General features: G+C 39.7%; 1 protein-coding gene across 5 annotated transcripts in view; it reads left to right on the forward strand.

Annotated features, from left to right (window-relative positions):
* The window catches only part of LOC115216559 (aminopeptidase O-like), a 53,200-nt gene continuing 33,249 nt past the window's right edge, over positions 1-19,951 (forward strand). For all 5 annotated transcript variants that reach the window (XR_005000870.1, XR_005000867.1, XR_005000869.1 and 2 more), the window contains exons 1-7: positions 1-83; positions 3,791-4,861; positions 7,089-7,255; positions 10,586-10,706; positions 12,077-12,325; positions 15,000-15,186; positions 17,609-17,700. Coding sequence is in view for 1 of the 5 variants with exons in the window: in XM_036506281.1 (XP_036362174.1) it covers positions 3,801-4,861; positions 7,089-7,255; positions 10,586-10,706; positions 12,077-12,325; positions 15,000-15,186; positions 17,609-17,700 (1,877 nt within the window). In the remaining 4 variants the exon portion in view is untranslated. The remainder of the gene's footprint in view (positions 84-3,790; positions 4,862-7,088; positions 7,256-10,585; positions 10,707-12,076; positions 12,326-14,999; positions 15,187-17,608; positions 17,701-19,951) is intronic.

The raw sequence follows: 19,951 nt of genomic DNA on the forward strand, positions 1-19,951 counted from the left end.
CTGACACCGGTTCCTGAATGTGTCGGCGGTAATCTTGGTAAATTTAAGATTCCAATGCATGGCACAAAGAATCTTCTTAGACGGTAAGAAGTGACTTCTGCCTTAATATTTACTCATAGAAACGGTTTGCTCCATCCACACCCAGTCTACAAATAAACCATCGTTTTATATAATTACTGACATCAATTAAACTTGGAGGATGAAAGGCCAAGTGGATTTGTTCTCTTGCGATTAAAGCCAGTTTCTTTCGTATTCCCTGTAAATATTTAAGCCTTATTATCAGCCTGATTGAGCAGGTGCGTGGTCAGAGAGGCTTTGGCAAAAAGCAAAGCATAAAACTATCAGCTCAAACTACAGACTATTTCTAATTAGATTTCTAATAACGAAAATAAAAAACTTTAACACTTACCGTAGATAAATCCACCTCTGTCATACGGGCCGACTAAAGAGTCAATAGAAATAGCGGTACTAATTAAGAAGAGCCGTCCCCGTGCGCGCATCCGCACTAGCTAGTCGTGACTAGTCGATCCTTACTTTGTATTTTTACTCTTTTACTTGTTTCAGTCATTTGACTGTGGCCATGCTGGAGCACCACCTTTTAGTCGAGCAAATCGACCCCAGGACTTATTCTTTGTAAGCCCAGTACTTATTCTCTCGGTCTCTTTTGCCGAACCGCTAAGTTACGGGGACGTAAACACACCAGCATCGGTTGTCAAGCGATGTTGGGGGGAGGGGGACAAACACAGACACACAAACATATACACATACATACATATATATATATACGACGGGCTTTTTTTTCAGTTTCCGTCTACCAAATCCACTCACAAGGCTTTGGTCTGTCCAAGGCTATAGTAGAAGACACTTGCCCAAGGTGCCACGCAGTGGGACTGAACCCGGAACCATGTGGTTGGTAAGCAAGCTACTTACCATACAGCCACTCCTACGCTTTACTTTGTATTTGTGTTTTATTTACTTTGTTTTAAAAAATTATTTACTTTGTTAGGTAGTCGTTGTAGGATCAACTAGTCACGACTAGCTAGTGCAGATACGCGAGTGCGCGCACCGGGACTACTCTTCTTAAGTAGTACCGAAATAGCAGCCATATCTCCCTCAATGCTCTATAATTTCTCTTTTCAATTTAAACATAGCTATGTGATTAAGAAGTTCGCTTCCCAATGATGTAGGTTTCGGTTCAGTCTCAACGTGTGGCACCTTGGACATGTGTTTCCTACTATAGCCCCGGACGGACCGTAACTTTGTCAGTGGCTTTGGTTGACGCCTCTGTTTGTCTCTCCTCGCGTAATGGTTGTAAAAGTGTCTTTTGTTTCCAGCTCTCCGTGAAAACATGTCTGGCCATGAGGAAATATCTTGTTTAGATACAGGTGAGGATTGGCGACTGGAAGATCGCCAGCTGTAATAAATCTGCCTCAACAAAATTTGTGTGACCCATGGAAGCAGGAAAAAGTGAAAATTAAATCGATGATGATGAATCTTAATAATACAAACTGGTGGGATGGTTATGGCTGGAACACCTTTGATCTCAATAAAGACCGAAGACTCGAGATTAAAGAACAACTACCACCTATTAACTCTTGAGCTGTGGTTCTCAACCATTTTTTTTTGCCTATGGACCCCTTTGATTCCGGTTTGACTCTGCTAGACCCCCATAGACATTTGGTGTTTAAAAGAGTTCCATTCTATTTCTATAATCAAATCACCATGACCACCGTGACCGACCAGGCTATCAGATGTTGCTACACATCGCTGGTCACAATGCGCTTTGCATTGTTTTAGCCTTCAAGTGACGCCACCCAGCAGGCTAAGTGAGCAGGTCAACAGAAGAAAGAGTGTGAGAAAGTTGTGGCGAAAGAGTACAGCAGGGACCGCCACCACCCTCTGCCAGAGCCTCGTGGATGTTTAGGTGTTTTTGCTCCATAAACACTCACAATGCCCGGTCTGAGAATCAAAACCGAGTCTGCTGCCCTAACCACTGGTCCACTGCGCCTCCTTTTATAATCAAATATTATTAGGAATTCTATAAAAAATATTGTTGGGGCGTAGGACGACCTGCTGTGCTTGGGGAGACTGATTGAGTCAAGTACATCAACATCAAAATGAAGATCAAATGGAAATTGTAGTTGTGATACCCATGCCGGTGGCACTTAAAAAGCACCATCTGAACGTGGCTTCCGTGCTGGTGGTATGTAAAAAGTACCAACCGATCATGGTCGTTACCAGCCTCTTCTGGCCCCTGTGCCGGTGGCACGTAAGAAGCTCCAACTGATCGTGGCCGTTGCCAGCTTCCTCTGGCCCCTGTGCCGGTGGCATGTAAAAAGCACCAACCGATCGTGGCTGTTGCCAGCCTCCTCTGGCCCCTGTGCCGGTGGCACGTAAAAAGCATCCACTACACTCATGGAGTGGTTGGTGTTAGGAAGGACATCCAGCTGTAGAAACACTGCCAGATCAGACTGGAGCCTGGTGCAGCCTCCTGGCTTCCCAGACCCCGGTCGAACTGTCCAACCCATGCTAGCATGAAAAATGGACGTTAAATGATGATGATGGTGGTGGCGGTGGTAGTGGTGGTGGTGATTTTGCGAGTTGTAGAAGTATAATTTATTGCACATAAATTTTAACATCAAAATCTTATATACGAACTCCCAGGGGCATATGGACCCCGGTTGAGAATCCCTGCTCCTGAGTGTGTCATACCAGTCTATCTATTTCTTTCTTCAATGTTTCACAGTTTACCATCTGTAAAAGTAATAATCCAGACATTAGTCCAAAACCTTAAGTAACATCTACAGTTGCTCATTGATTTTTCACACACTATTTATCCTGTACATAAACTTTCTTCTATTAAATCTGCTAGAAATAGCAGCTAACTTCCATTCATTGTTGCATTCTACCATCTTAAGGTGCAAGCATTAATCTGTGGTTCAGAAGTCTGCTTCCCATTTACATGGTTTTACACTTTAGCATTTAAACCAGCCAGTTCTGGCCTATCACACCTGACCTACAATGTCTTTCAAAAAATAAACTATCATCATCATTTATTGTCCGTTATCCAGAGGTAATGCAGTACAATCGTTTCGTGCGACTCCATTTAATTGAATTGATCCAGGAGTCACATGAAACGATCGTACTGCATTACCTCTGGATATCCTTGTTGTTTATTTTAATTTAAATTGCCTTATTTTGAATTGTATGGATAATTACCATACTAAATTCTGGTGCCTTAACTTAAGTACCATATTCATCTGAATCTAAATTTTATATATATATGTTTCTTTATTACCCACAAGGGGCTAAACATAGAAGGGACAAACAAGGACAGAAAAATGGATTAAGTCGATTACAACGACCCCAGTGTGTAACTGGTACTTAATTTATCGACCCCCGAAAGGATGAAAGGCAAAGTCGACCTCGGCGGAATTTGAACTCAGAACGTAGCGGCAGACGAAATAGGGCTACGCATTTCGCCCGGCGTGCTAACGTTTCTGCCAGCTCGCTGCCTTTTATATATATATGAGTGTGTGTGTGTTAACAAATATAAAACCCTGCTGCCAAATACTTATCTTGTAGATGTTTTTCCAGAAATTTAACATCTGCGATTTCATGTTGTTTGAAACCAAACCTTTGCTTATGATTCCTCTCAATTTTTATCATTTATTGATTGTTTTCTATTTGTAACTTTTTAAAAAAAAGTTGGTAGTTTTTAGTTTTAAATATACTTTATCATTTAATTTCATGTTTTTTATAATTTTTTATTATTTTCATTTTTAACCAGTTAAAAGAAAATGGAACAGGATAACACCAAAGAAAATGATCTGCCGCTGATGGCGAACATAGACACATATTGTGTCCAGCATTATATTCTGGATTTGATGTGTGACTTTTCTAAAAACATACTTTCTGGATCAACGACACTCTTTGTTAATCGTGTTAAATCAGATCCAGTGAAATCTCATTTAGAAAATTACATTTTACCAATAAAAAAGCGGAAACAGGTAACTACAGACCAAATTATTACAGAGAAGAAACAGAAGAATTGCAGCAAAGTTTTAAAATGTTCTGAAAGCAATTCAAATAAACTTACAGATTCTTTAAACTCTGATAATGTGTTTTTTGATGAAGAACATTCTAGTTTTGCTCAGTCTGAGCAATATTTAAAAGACTGCGAGGAAACTGAGTCAAGTTTTGCAACGCATGATATTCCAAGCAATAATGAGAAAACGCCATATATTCCAAAATTGGGTACTGTTGGATCTACACAAATTAATTCTTCGTGTTCAGAAGAGGAAATTTTACCAACAGATATTACTTCAAATGATAAAAACGTCGAAGAAATAATTCCATCAATTGGCAATCAAAGAAATTTTATGACTGCAAAGGATATAAGTAAAGAATCTACGGAGTCAATGAATTCTTTTACAATTTGTCATTCAGAACAGAAACAATTTACCAAAGTTTTACCTGGCAATTCAGACATTAACCTTCAGTCAGTGGAAGGTGGCAGTAACCAATATAACCATTCCATATTTATACTCGATGCCTGCGATATTATTGTTTCTGAAGTTACTTTATTACCACTTCTTTGGTGCGATAAATGCCAAAATAAATGTTTTAAAGAATGTGAAACAGGTGCTGATTCCTCTGCCAAAAGAGAAGAATTTTATCGTCAATGTTCTTTAAAAATTGGTAAAGAAATGTCATTTAAAAATGACAAATGGTCACTGAGAATTTTTGAGAAGGATCCAACAGAAGAATTCTGCCTAAATTCCAAGTTTGCTATTAAAATTAAATATTCAACACTTGCCAAAGGGAAGTCATTGAAATGGGTACCAGACCAAGATGGGAAGTAAGTTTTAATTCTTTGAGATTTTCTTGAAACATTTATACATACATATATATAACTTAAAATAGAAGATCTGAAATCCACCTGATGAATGTCCTGAGAAGAGACATGAAACAATTGTAGTGGCGAATATAATTTTATTTAATTTATATTAAAATGGTTTTATGTATTGGATTAAGTCTTTCTTTGTTTGATTTGCAAAATAGTGGTTTTGTCTCTAATTAATATTATATAATATTTTACTATAAAATTGGATTCAATCCTAAATCTGATTTTCCCTGTAAATTTGGATTTATTCCCTAATATTTATTATTATATATATATATATATTATATATATATATATATATATATATATATACATATTTCTATATATATATATAATGCTAATTCACAGCCTTTTCTGTTTTTACTTACTTTATGTCATTTTTGTAAGCAAGTTTTATGGCTATTTACACTTATATTGGACATATTACAGAGGCAATTCATATTAATTTCACCAACTGTATTGCTATCAGGTGGTATATAATTACCTCCGCCAAGGAAGGAGGTTATGTTTCCATCGGTGTTGGTTTGTCCGTCTGTATGCAACATAACTCAAAAAGTTGTGAACGGTATTTGATGAAACTTGCAGAAAAAGTTGGTAATGACATAAAGAACAGACGATCCGGGAATTTTTATGGATTCTTGAAGGATTTTTCATTTGTTATATTTACTTTACATGAATTTATGGATGAGAAGCTTGATGTCTTCATCTTGTTGAGGGATAAGAATATCCTTCAGCAATACACATATGTGTAGTTTCTCCAGCATTGCAACTAACCCACTCAAGTGGTCAGGAGGTTAATGAGTACACACACACACACAAGGATTTAAATGTGAGCTACTATAAGTTTCATGCTTCTGAACAATTTTTCAGGCTAAAAGATTGCCCAGTAGTACATGGTATTCTATACAAGCTTGCCCAACTATTGTGCTATCAGGAGCATGCAGCTTATTGTAAACTCACATTTAAATCCTGTGTATATTAAATGATATCTCTTACTGGATGGAATACTTTTTTTGGTTGATTCTCACTGAAATGGAACAGTACACTGTATATACAAGTAACCAAGACCTTTGGTGATATCATCCTCATCATCATCATCGTTTAACGTCCGTTTTCCATGCTAGCATGGGTTGGATGGTTCGACCAGGGTCTGGGAAGCCAGGAGGCTGCACCAGGCTCCAGTCTGATCTGGCAGTGTTTCTACAGCTGGATGCCCTTCCTAACGCCAACTACTCTGTGAGTCTAGTGGGTGCTTTTTACGTGCCACCAGCACAGGTGCCAGGATAGGCTGGCAACGGCCACAATCGGTTGGTGCTTTTTACGTGCCACTCAAGGCGGCACATACAGATGGTCACATGCAGATGGTGCTTTTTAGGTGCCAGTATAGGCTGGCAATGGCCATGATTGGTTGGTGCTTTTTACGTGCCACCGGTACGGAAGCCAGTCAAGGCGGCGCTGGCATCGGCCATATACAGATGGTGCTTTTTACATGCCAGCAGCACAGGTGCCAGGGGAGGCTGGCAACGGCCATGATCGGTTGGTGCCTTTTACGTGCCATCGGCACGGAAGCCAGTCAAGGTGGTGCTGGCATGTGCTTGAGAAAACTTGTCAAGCCAAGTAAAGTCATGGCTAATGCCAGTGTCCTGTTGCTGGTGGGACATAAAAGCACCTGTACCAGTGGCATGTATAAAGCACCCATTATGCTTTCGGAGTGGTTGGCAGCTGTAGAAACCATGCCAAATCAGACTGGGATTTGGTGCAGCTCTCCAGCTTACCAGTTCCAGTCAAACTCTCTAGCCCATGCCAACATGGAAAGCTGACACTAAAGGAAGATAATGATGATATATATACACACACAATAACAACAACAACAGGCTTCTTTCAGTTTCCACTTGTCAAATTCACTCACAAGGCTTTGGTTATCCCAAAGTTATAGTAGAAGGCACTTGCCCAATGTGCCATGTAGTGGAACTGAACCCAAAACCCTGTGGCTGGCAAGCATACTATTCAACCATGCAGCCATGCCTGTGCCTGGATACATTAATGTATTTTAAGATGTTAGTATTGTTATCATAAAGACAGTAATTTGTATTTATTGGTATTGATCTTATGAAATTATACACTACTATCAAAGTCTCTATTACTAAGTTTTTCTTTTCTTTATATTTCCCAATCTTTTCAGTATGTGCATGTTTACTTGTGGACACTGGATAAACAATAGATCCTTATTTCCGAGTCAGGATCATTCTGAAGCTCTGTCTACTTGGCAAGCCTATGTTACTGTTGAGAATATTCACACAGTCATCATGACAGGAGACAAAGAACCTCTAATTACTAACACTGAAAATGGTAAGCATTTGAATTATATTTTGGAAAACACTACCTCCTCCTCAGGTTTGCTACAGCTGTTTCAGATGTGTTTTTTTATTGATGAACGAATCAATTACATCATGAAAGAAACTGTTTTCTTCAGGTGAATTAAAATGTTAGCTCAAGTCTGTATACGGATTAATATATGCATGAGTGTCCATATATACAGTCGCCGAGATAGATCATTAGCCACTACACACATTTTTTTCTCTCCTTGTTTCTCTCCTTGTTTTTTTCTGCGTCCCTTTCTGTAGAAGAGCGTAGGCTCGAAACGTAAAAGATTTTTTCAATTCCTGAGCGTTATACTAATACATCTGTTTGTTTTGTACACCACCTGTCTTCGTCTTTTGTTTTTTTTGTAAACTCTCCCTATACTGTTGATACATGCATATGTTATTCTCAGCCCTAAATTGGTCCTTATTATTAAAATGCCTTGATTCAATTATATCCTTCAGATAATTAATAGGTGCAGGCGTGGCTGTGTGGCAAGAAGTTTGCTTCCGAACCAGATGGTTCCAGGTTCACTCCCACTGTAGCCATACTGGAGCACCGCCTTGAGGGGTTTTAGTTGAACAAATTGGCCCCAGGACTTATTTTTTAAGCCTAGTACTTATTCTACCAGTCTCTTTTGCTGAACCACTAAGTTATGGTGACTTAAACGTGCCAACATCGGTTTTCAAGTGGTGATGGAGGAGGGGACACAGACACACACACACACACACTCACACACACAGATATATACTTGTGGAGTTCTGTCCAGAATACAAGCTGTTTTTTCTCTTCAACATGGTAAACATATCTTACCATATTTTAATGGCTACCAAAATATATCATCATTATCATCATCTCTACATATATAAACGGCAAAATGTCTGTGTGTGTGTCCTTTATACAAATCCACAATTTTTCAGTTAGAGGGCTCGCACTTTCTATGGTCATTCAAAGCCGTCCAAGGGTGATCGTGCTCATCTTTACATTTCCCCAGTCACCCCGTAAAGCCATTAAAAAATCAATAGAAGTGACTTTTTTGTGAATTTTCTATCCAAAACCCAATCAAAATGCCCGAAACTTGATACGCCAATTGAATGCCAGCTAGCTGTATGTGATTGGTTGGAGATTTGGACAGTACTCGCGTGTATGTGTGTACGCACACAGCTGAATATGCATGTACTAGCACTATGACCTGGCGTTGCTGGGTCATAGCGCTAGTCAACATTTAATGCCCATCTTCCATATTGTCATGGATCCAATGAGCTTGGGGACTACAGTGAGCTTCAGTGTCTGCTTTGGCATAATTTCAAGAATGCTAAAAAAGCAGAAAGTTCAAAGACACATCTTGTTGAGAATCAAATCCACAAAGTTATCATATTTTAGACATGCACTATAAGTTGCTAGCAGTATCGCCCGGTGTTGCTCGGGTTTGTAAGGGAAATAACTATATAAGCATTTTTAGAGAGTTATAGCCAAAATATAGCAAAAAAATGCATTAAAAATGGAAAAAAAAATTATGGTAAATTTTTTTTTTAAATCGTAGACTCATCGTAGACATTTTTAGAGAGTTACTTCCCTTATATAATAGCGAAAAAAATGCATTAAAATGGGAAAAAATGATGGTAGATTTTTTTTAAATCGTAGACTCATCGTAGACGCGCGCTAATACCCAGAAAGGCTCGATATGAATCACGACTATAAGATACCCGCTTTTGGTTAAACTGCACCGCAAAATGTGGGAGTAGTTAGGAATCTAAATCGTAGGAGACAAACACACAACTTCACTTTTATATATAAAGATTTCCCAAGACCATTCAGAGAGAGTGTGGAGGGGAAGAGAACAAGAGGTCATCAAAGAAGTTTGTGGACTGACATCATTAATGAATGGGTTGGAAATAAGAGCCTGGCTGATTGTATGCATGCAGTATAGAGGACACTGGAGAGTGTTGGCAAGTCATCCCTGGACACCAAGTGACCAGCTTGTTTATAATTTCATTGTTTGTTCCTTCTCAAGCCATGCCTGGCTCATAAGGGCCGGTTTCCTGGTTTCCTTGGCGTATAGGTTCCCCACCTGGACGGGACGCCGGTCCATCGCAGGTGAGCTGCAAGATGCAGGAGGAAAGAGTGAGAGAAAGTTGTGGCGAAAGAGTCAGCAGAAGTTCGCCATTACCTTCTGCCGGAGCCGCGTGGAATGTAGGTGTTTCGCTCATAAACACACACATCGTCCGATCTGAGATTCGAACCCGCGATCCCTCAACCACGAGTCTGCTGCTTTAACCACCAAGCCATGAGCAGCTGGCTGATAATGGCTGATTAAGCAGACACACAAAAGTAGTTAGCAACAAGAATACCCATAAAATATATACTTTCAGATACTCAAAGGACTCTGTGCAAATAGTTGATAGTTTCTGTTATCTAGACTAGGGTTCCTCAAAGTGAGTTTCAAGTAACCCCCAATGTTCTGTGAAAAATTTCTGGGGTTCTGCAAGATAAAGGGTCTGTCTATAAAATTTAATGAAAAGTCATTTTATGAAATAAATTGTATTTAAATTTTTCAAAATATAAAATTTTTCTATGTTTTTAGATTATTTTTCTATTTGAATAATTTCTCTCTGAAAATGTCTGGGGCAGTTGTCACTGAGGAGACTAAATCAGACTGAAACACTGGTGTCCTGAATGCTCCACTGACCTTTTGAATGAAGCTCTGTTTTTAACACCAGTCCCTTTGAGAAATTTTTTGGAAGCAAAATGCTACAAGCTAGTACCATTCCACATTTGTATACACATATTATAAATGCTAGACACATCAGAACTTTTGTTTCATTTGATATTATAATCATTCGAGCCCCGTTCTAGTAGGGTATTAAGAGCACCATCCGAGCGTGATCGTTGCCAGAGCGGCTATCTGGCCTCCGTACCAGTGGCACGTAAAAGACACCATTCGAGCGTGATCGTTACCAGCATTGCCTTACTGGCACCTGTGCCGAAGATTCGAGCGAGGTCATTGCCAGTACCGCCTGACTGGCCCCATGCCAGTGGCACGTAAAAGTACCCACTATACTCTCGGAGTGGTTGGCATTAGGAAGGGCATCCAGCTGTAGAAACTCTACCAGATCAAGACTGGAGCCTGGTGCAGCCATCTGGTTCGCCAGCCCTCAGTCAAAATCGTCCAACCCATGCTAGCATGGAAAGCAGACGTTAAACGATGATGATGATTATATTAAAATTAGCTGAATTGATCACCTTCTTCCTGAAATGAAATATGCTTTTCACTACACATATGTTTTTAACATAAATTAGTTGTGTTTCTTTTTGTAGGAAAGCTTTGTTATTTTTACCAGTCGACCATGTTGTTACCTAGTTCTACATTAGCCATAGCAGTCGGACAATGGCAACATGCCACCATAACACACCTCATGTCCACACATCAAGATTCACAGTAAGTTATAGTTTCTTTTCTTAACTCATTTTTATTGGCCTGTTTAAATTATCCTCAGACTTTTAGGGCAGCAAACTGGCAGAATCATCATCATCATCGTTTAACGTCCGCTTTCCATGCTAGCATGGGTTGGACGATTTTGACTGAGGGCTGGCGAACCAGATGGCTGCACCAGGCTCCATTCTTGATCTGGCAGAGTTTCTACAGCTGGATGCCCACCCTAACACCAACCACTCCGAGAGTGTAGTGGGTGCTTTTTACGTACCACTGGCACGGGGGCCAGTCAGGCGGTACTGGCAACGACCTCGCTCGAATCTTTTACACATGTCACCGGCACGGGTGCCAGTAAGGCGACGTTGGTAATGATCAAGCTCGAATGGTGCCCTTTTACGTGCCACCGGCACGGAAGCCAGCTGGCTGCTTTGGCAACAATCATGCTCGGATGGTGCTCTTGGCACCCTATTAAAAAATTGGTAAAAAATCAACATGCTGTATGACTTCTCTGAGGGGTGAATGTAGTGGATTTAGAAAATGACGGTATCAGAATGCATGTGAGAGTTTCTAATTTTGGATTCAAATTTTGGCACAAGGCCAGCAGTTTTGGTGGAGGGGGTTAAGTCATTTACATTGTCTGTTTACCTTTGTGAAGAGTTATCTCAATCCTTTAAAAATATTATTATTATTATTATTATTGAGTGAGAGAGCAGTGCATGCCATCAAAGTGACACTGGGGTAAAATATATGAAGCCCAATATACCCACCATGACTACCCGTCTGATAAGGGTACACCAGGCACATGCATCACAACCATATGTGCGCGACATGGTGATCTCATATCAAGATAAACAGCACATGACTTTGCAGGTGGGGCCCAGTTAGAATTTTCTTCTTGTCGAGTAACCCATCCTGCTCAAAAGGTCCCTGAATAAAGGTTGTTTAAGGATGGTGAACAAAACACCCATGTTTCCAGAGGTGAATTATTCAAACCCCAAAGAATTCCTTTCAGTACATGGCTATGATGCATTGCCCACTACTTCTGCTCGTGGTCAGAGATGCACATATCATCAGCCACTAAGGGACATGCTCCACTGGTTAAGGTTAAACAACTGACAAGCAAATCTGTGGCATTGAGCAGAATATTTGCTGTAGCCCATCTTTTATAGCAAGACAAAACAATGTTCAAGATAACACTTGCAATCAGTTAAGATCAGAAGCCACGAGAGCCACTGCCTGGTACTGCATCAGGGCATTTATTATTATTATTGTTGTTGTTATGATTGTTCTTTGTATTATTTTGATGCTAACTTTTGTTTTCCTCTGTCACATTTCATGACAAGCTTCTGATTAATGTTCAATATATTTATCTGCAGACAAAATCAAAAATGGGTTCCTGAATTTTGTGCCTCTGTGCATGGTTCTTGCAGTGTCAACTATTCTAAGACTCCTGTGCCTTGTAGAGTTTTTGCTCCAAGAAGTCTCATATCAAAAGCAGAATCAGAGTTTAAATCATACCTTCCAAAATGTCTTACTAAGGCCTGCAGCATTTTGGGCCCTTATCCCTTTCGCCGATTAGATATCCTTATTACTCCTTCTTGTTTTAGTTGTCTTGGATTGACAAGGTAAGTTAAATTCTTTTATACTTTCGCACATTTACAAATTGTCAAAGTTTAATTACAGATTATACAAAAAGAAAATTATTTTGTACTTTGGTAGGGTCATAATGGCAATAATAAACACACAACTTCGCCTTACTGGCACCTGTGCCGATGGCATGTGGAAAAAAATTTGAGCGATGTCGTTGTCAGTACCACCTGACTGGCCCCCGTGTCGGCGGCATGTAAAAGCACCCACTACACTCTCGGAGTGGTTGGCGTTAGGAAGGGCATCCAGCTGTAGAAACTCTGCCAGATCAAGACTGGAGCCTGGTGCAGCCATCTGGTTTGCCAGCCCACAGTCAAACTGTCCAACCCATGCTAGCATGGAAAGCGGACATTAAACGACAACACTGGTTCTACCTCACTTCTTTTATTATTAGTCAACTGGTTCATCATTTAACCAGTTTACTAATCCATTGTTTGAGTTATCATCATCATCATCATCATTTAGCGTCCGCTTTCCATGCTAGCATGGGTTGGACGGTTCAACTGGAGTCTGTGAAGCCAGAAGGCTGCATCAGGCCCAGTCTGATCTGGCAGTGTTTCTACAGCTGGATGCCCTTCCTAACGCCAACCACTCCGTGAGTGTAGTGGGTGCTTTTTACGTGCCACCCGCACAGGTGCCAGACGGAGCTGGCAAACGGCCACGGACGGATGGTGCTTTTTACGTGCCACCGGTCAATTAGTCAATCAGCTTGGTTAGTCAAAGTCTTTTCATCACCATTTGCAACCTCATCAATGAGGTATGCCCTCTCTACTCCGAGTTTGCTTCAGATCTGTGAGTAATGTTTCATTTTTAAAAAAAGTCTATATGAGAGGTGATAAAAGTACGTGGAAATTATGAAAGATTGCTAATGGTTTTTGGTTTTTGTTTTTTTGCTTTCTGTACTTTTGTTAGTTTATAGCACAGTTAGGTATAGAATAAATTAGAGTACAATTAATTAGGAACAATTGGTTTGCATTACAATTAATTAGGTACAGAATTAATTTGGAGTACAATTAATTAGTAAAGAATTAATTTGTATCACAATTAATTAGGAACAAAAATAATTTGCATCACAATTAATTTGGTACAGAATTAATTTGTAGCACAATTAATTAGTTTGAAAAATAGTTTGTATCCTAATTAATTATGTACAGAATTAACTTGTAGTACAATTAATTAGTTTGAAGAATAGTTTGTATCCTAATTAACTATGTACAAAATTAACTTGTTGTACAATTAATTAGTTTGAAAAATAGTTTGTATCCTAATTAACTATGTACAAAATTAACTTGTAGCACAATTAATTAGTTTGAAAAATAGTTTGTATCCTAATTAACTATGTACAAAATTAACTTGTAGCACAATTAATTAGTTTGAAAAATAGTCTGTATCCTAATTAACTATGTACAAAATTAACTTGTAGCACAATTAATTAGGTACAAAATAACTGTATCTAATTTCTTGGTGAGTAACAGTTTTTTTTTTATAATGGATAAAATGGGTTTATAGAAACAGACTGTCTGATTGGCTGAAAATAGCCACAAAAACTGTCACATGACGTCAGCTCTCTCAAATAGTAATATGACAGTAAAGAACATTTGGATGTGTGCCAAAATCAAAGTAATTATGTTAGTAACTGAACAAAAGCAAACTGACTACTTGTTGCTTCTTTATGAACAACAGATGGTCGTGTATTTGTGTGTATGCTTGCGTACATTTATGTGTGTGTGTGTGAGAGAGAGAGAGAGAGAGAGAGAGAGGTGGGGGCGCAGAATAAGAGTTAGAGTTAGGAATAGCGGAAGACAGAGTAAGAGTTTGTAAGAAAGGAGAACAGAGCGGGAGATAGTAAGGGAGGAAGACAGAGTAAGGGATGGTAAGAGAGAAAGACAGTAAGAGTTAGTAAGAGAGGAAGGCAGAGTAAGAGTTTGTAAGGAAGGAAACCAGAGCAGGAGATAGTAAGAGAGGAAGACAGTAATAGTTAATAAGAGAGGAGGAGAGAAGGAGAGAATTAGTAAGAGAAGACGGTAAAAGTTACACTATATTATCATCAGTTACAATAATACTAAATATGATATTGAAATGGAGGCGCAATGGCCCAGTGGTTAGGGCAGCAGACTCACGGTCGGAGAATCGCGGTTTCGATTCCCAGACCAGGCATTGTGTGTGTTTATTGAGCATAAATACCTAAAAGCTCCACGAGGCTCCGGCAGGGGGTGGTGGCGACCCCTGTTGTACTCTTTTGACCCAACTTTCTCTTACTCTCTCTTTGTGTTTCTTGGGTAACGCTGCGATGGACTGGCGTCCCGTCCAGCTGGGGGGAACACATACGCCACAGAAACCGGGAAACCGGGCCCATGAGCCTGGCTAGGCTTGAAAAGGGCACATAAATAATAAAAAAAAAAATGATGTTAAATAATAAGTTATTTAATTAATATTATTCGTTATTTTTGGGCAGTGAACTTTCAGAATCTTTCAGACACCAGGCTTTACCTTTTGAGTTCAAATTCCTACAGGGTCAATGAAATAAGTACCAGTCGAGCACTGGGTCAATACAATTGACACCCTTCCCCCTAAATTACTGGCCTTTTGTCAAAATAGGAAACCGATATTATTCCATATTTAATATTTAATTTTTTTTCTTTTTAATTCTAGCCCCTGTGTGATATTTCTATCCCAATCTGTGTTGGTTGGAGATGGAAGCTTCTGTAACTGTTTGGCACATGAACTCTGCCATTCTTGGTTTGGGCTTCTTATTGGACCAAAAGACTGGACAGAAGAATGGATGACAGAAGGCTTTGCTTCCTTTGTAGAAGATATTATACACACTGATTTGATTGGAGTAAGCGAAATACCTTAATGTTTATATATCTATCTGTCTGTCTGTCTCTCTTTCTCTCTCTCTCTCTCTAACCACATGGTTCCGGGTTCAGTCCCACTGCGTTGCACCTTGGGCAAGTGTCTTCTGCTATAGCCTCAGGCCAACCAAAACCTTGTGAGTGGATTTGGTAGACAGAAACTGAAAGAATCCTGTTGTGTATATATATATATATATATATATATATATATATATGTATGTATGTGTTTATGTGTGTATATTTGTTTGTGTGTCTGTGTTTGTTCCCCCACCATCGCCTGACAACCGATGCTGATGTGTTTACATCCCTGTAACTTAACATTTCGGCAAAAGAGACTGATAGAATAAGTACTAGGCTTACAAAGAATAAGTCCTGGGGTCGATTTGCTTGTCTAAAGGTGGTGCTCCAGCGTGGCCGCAGTCAAATGACTGAAACAAGCTAAAAATAAAATATATATATATAGACTGAGATGTTTGGCGATATGAGGTCCTAGGGAAGATCCATCCATGAAACTGAGTGTTTGAGTTGTGTCCCACCCACATGTAGTAACACACTTTTTGCCCAATCTACCCTAAGAAATCAAACTACAACTCCTCTTTTGAATGCATCTTTCTCTTCCTCACATTTCCTCCTCATACATTATGATTGTTTTCCAGACCCCTTTCTTGCCCTTACTGCCGTGCTCACTGTATCACTGCTCCTCCACCCACCACTACCCACACCCACTCCCTATTTTTGTCTATGGTCAATGAATGTTATTTCCTATTTGTTTCTGTCTACAGATCACAGGAAATGACTACTATTCCCTTCAAACTCTGTTTTTATGATCTGGACAGCAATGTCTTGAAACCAACCTGTTTTCCATTACATTTGAGACAGACTCAGCACTGAGTTGCTGAAGCAGAATTTTCTAGAACTTTCTATTCTGTTCAGTATCACAGATTTGCTGATCAGTTGCCTGACCTTGACCACTTGAGTATGCCCCTTAGTGGTTGACAACATGTTCATCCCTGATCATGAGCAGGAGTAGTGGGAGAGCATAGTCATGCGCCGAGAGGGATTCTTTGGGGTTTGGATAAATGTAACGAAAGCAAAGTTTGAAGGAAATATTAACCATTTTTCATACTTTCTAGGGGTAAGTAAATAGTTTTCATACTTTTTAGGGGTAAGCAAATAGTTTTCATACTTTCTAGGGGTAAGCAAACAGGAAATAACAGTCGCTACCCAAGGACAAAAATCATGTTACACAGAGTTATTTGTTGATGCACACTGGAGGTCTGCCAAACAGATAATAAATCATTAGATGCACACAAAACTGCAAGAATATACAAAGGATATATATCTATACTTGTGTTGTTTTGCATGCATGTTATAAATTATTATGTTTGATCCTTTCATTACTATATTCATTTTGAGATGCTTTGCGTTTCTTTCAATTATTTTCAATATAACAAAGAATTTAGTAAAATAACAAGCCTCAAATTGTGTAGGTCTTTACCTCAATGAGTCCAAGACTGAGTATGTAAACAAGTACCTGTCCAACAGTGGTTTCATCATCCATACTCTCAACAATACGCTCTTAAATATGGTTTCTGATTACAAATATCTTGAGTGATACATATCATCGTCTGAAAAAGATTTTCTAACTAGAAAGGGTATGGCCTGGTCAGCCTGTAATGATATGCATAAGATCTGGTCATCAAATCTAAGTAGAGACTTCAAGCTTAAAATCTTCAAAGCCACAGTCGAACCAATTCTACTATATGGCTCAGAAACCTGGACGTTATCAAAGAAGCTTGAGAGGCGGTTGGATGGAACTTACACTTGCCTCTTTATGAGAGCTCAAAATCTCTCGTGGAAGCGTCATCCAACCAAAGTACAAATATATGGGAAATTACCACCTGTATCATCTCTTGTGAAAGGTAGAAGAGTCCAGTTTGCTGGACATTGTTGTTGAGCTGAAAACGAGGTAATTTCTACTCTTGTCCTCTGTAAGCCATCAGCTCGCAATACCAGAGGGCGCACACTCTCCTACCCTGATGTAATCTCCAGGGATACAGGCATCGAGCAACAGGACCTCCGTAATGTTATGATGGACCGTGAAGTCTGGCATAACATAGTAAATTCCATTGTCTCGACCACGGTCGAACAATGATGATGATGAGTAAACTAACTAAGTTTTCATTAAGCTAGTGTTAGAAACATAAATTAGGACTAAGGTTTGGTGGAAGATTTTAATTCAAAACTTATGAAAACAAGACATTTGTACCACAGAGCCAGAGACAGTTTCAGCCGGGTTGATAACGAAAGGGGTAAAATGTATTCTTAAAAGTCTCTGGTTTTTATGCTATTTTTAAAATTGTTTCATAACCGTGGATATTTTTCAAACATATCTATTTTCTTTAGTTAGATGAACTATTTGAGTTACGAGCCTTCTTGAAATATAAATTACTTTCTGCTGAACTGGAACATACTGATACGAGTCTGCAAATTATGAGGTTAGTAGCTTATTAATTTCTGATACTCTTTCTCTTTACTTGTTTCAGTCATTTGACTATGGCCATGCTGGAGCACCACCTTTAGTCGAGCAAATCGACCCCGGCACTTATTCTTTGTAAGCCCAGTACTTATTCTATCGGTCTCTTTTGCCGAACCGCTAAGTGACGGGGACGTAAACACACCAGCATCGGTGGTCAAACAATGCCAGGGGGACAAACACAAACACACACACACACACACACACACATATATATATATATATACATATATACGACAGGCTTCTTTCAGTTTCCGTCTACCAAATCCACTCACAAGGCATTGGTCGGCCCGGGGCTATAGCAGAAGACACTTGCCCAAGATGCCACGCAGTGGGACTGAACCCGGAACCATGTGGTTGGTTAGCAAGCTACTTACCACACAGCCACTCCTGCGCCTGATGTTTTTTATTTCTTTAAATGTATGAAATGAACATTTCATTCCAAATCAGACTGGAGTCGGGTGTGGTCCCTCAGCTTGCCAGCCCTGGTCAAACCATCCAACCCATTCCAGCATGGACCAGGGACACTAAATGATGACGATGATGATGAATAAGCTCATGATGTTATGCATCTGTTCTTTTCCCTGCTTTGCCTTGCTGCCTACTTGGCAACCTCTCTGGTGTTGGTGCCACATAAAAAGCACTCAGTACACTCTGTCGAGTTGTTGGCATTTGGAAGGGCATCCAGCCATGGAAACCATGCCAAAGCCGACGTCAGAGCTCAGCATGGCCCCACAGCTTGCTGGATCCTGTCAAACAGTTCATTACATGCCTACATGGCGAATGGACTTTAAATAATAATGACTTACTACTTCTACTACTACTACTACTACTATTACTACTACTACTACTACTACTACTACTACTGCTGCTGCTGCTGCTACTACTACTACCACCACCACCACTACTACTTTTACTACTACAGCTGCTGCTGCTACTACTACTACTACTACTACTACTACTGCTGCTGCTACTATTACTACTACTTACTACTACTACAGCTACTACCACCACTACTACTACTACTACAGCTGCTGCTGCTACTACTACTACTACTACTATACTACTACTACTACTACAACTGCTGCTACTATTACTACTACTACTACTACAGCTACTGCTGCTGCTATTATTACTACTGCTGCTACTATTACTACTGCTACTACTTTTGCACCACTTGTTTTTGATACATAAGAACTACAACTATAATATCCCCCATGCATTCTCAGAAGGTCTAAGGAATTAGAATGTGGGAGGCCCTTAAAGTTTAAAATAAAAAAAAACATTGGTAAACCTTAATGAGAAGAAAAAAGCTGAAGTCAAGAATGGTCAAAGATATATTGTGCTGGAAAAGAAATGGATATACCATTCGTCATCATTGTTTTGATGTCCACTTCTTCAGGCTTCCATAGATCAGATGGAATTCAGTGAGGAAGATTTGCGATGGTTGGATGATGTCCTTCCTGTTGTCAGCCCTCACTTGTTTCCAAACAAGGTCATATTTCACCATCACTGGACAAACGAACAACAATGCCTGTATAACAGTGATACTGTATTTACATTATTTACAATCGACGGATATTTGTCCTCATCTTGTTTGTTGTTAACACAACATTTCGGCTGATATACCCTCCAGCCTTCATCAGGTGTCTTGGGGGAAATTTCGAACCTGGCTTCTCATTCCTAAGGTATTTGTTGTTGATGTTGCTGTTGCTGCTGCTGTTGTTGTTGTTGTTCGTAGTTTGGGGACACAGACACACAAACACACACGCATATATAAATATGCATATATACGACAGGCTTCTTTCAGTTTCCGTCTACCAAGGCTTTGATCGGCCCGAGGCTATAGTAGAAGACACTTGCCCAAGGTGTTACACAGTGGGACTGAACCTAGAACCATGTGGTTGGTAAGCAAGCTACTTACCACACAGCTACTCATTGCTAAATTTGTTTTCACTTTGGAATAAACAATATGAAAGAATAATGTTCTGTTTCATTCCTGTAGATCCCAAGCTCATTCCTTCAGTGTGTCAACTATGGCTTCATTTTTTTTCTGCTACTGGGTTCACTATGAGTCAGATATCTCTATATATATAAACGGCAAAATGTCTGTGTGCGTGTCATCATCATCATCATCATCATCATCGTTTAACGTCCGCTTTCCATGCTAGCATGGGTTGGACGGTTCAACTAGGGTCTGGGGAGTCCGAAGG

Source organism: Octopus sinensis, linkage group LG10, assembly GCF_006345805.1.
Source record: "Octopus sinensis linkage group LG10, ASM634580v1, whole genome shotgun sequence".
NCBI lineage: Eukaryota > Metazoa > Mollusca > Cephalopoda > Octopoda > Octopodidae > Octopus > Octopus sinensis.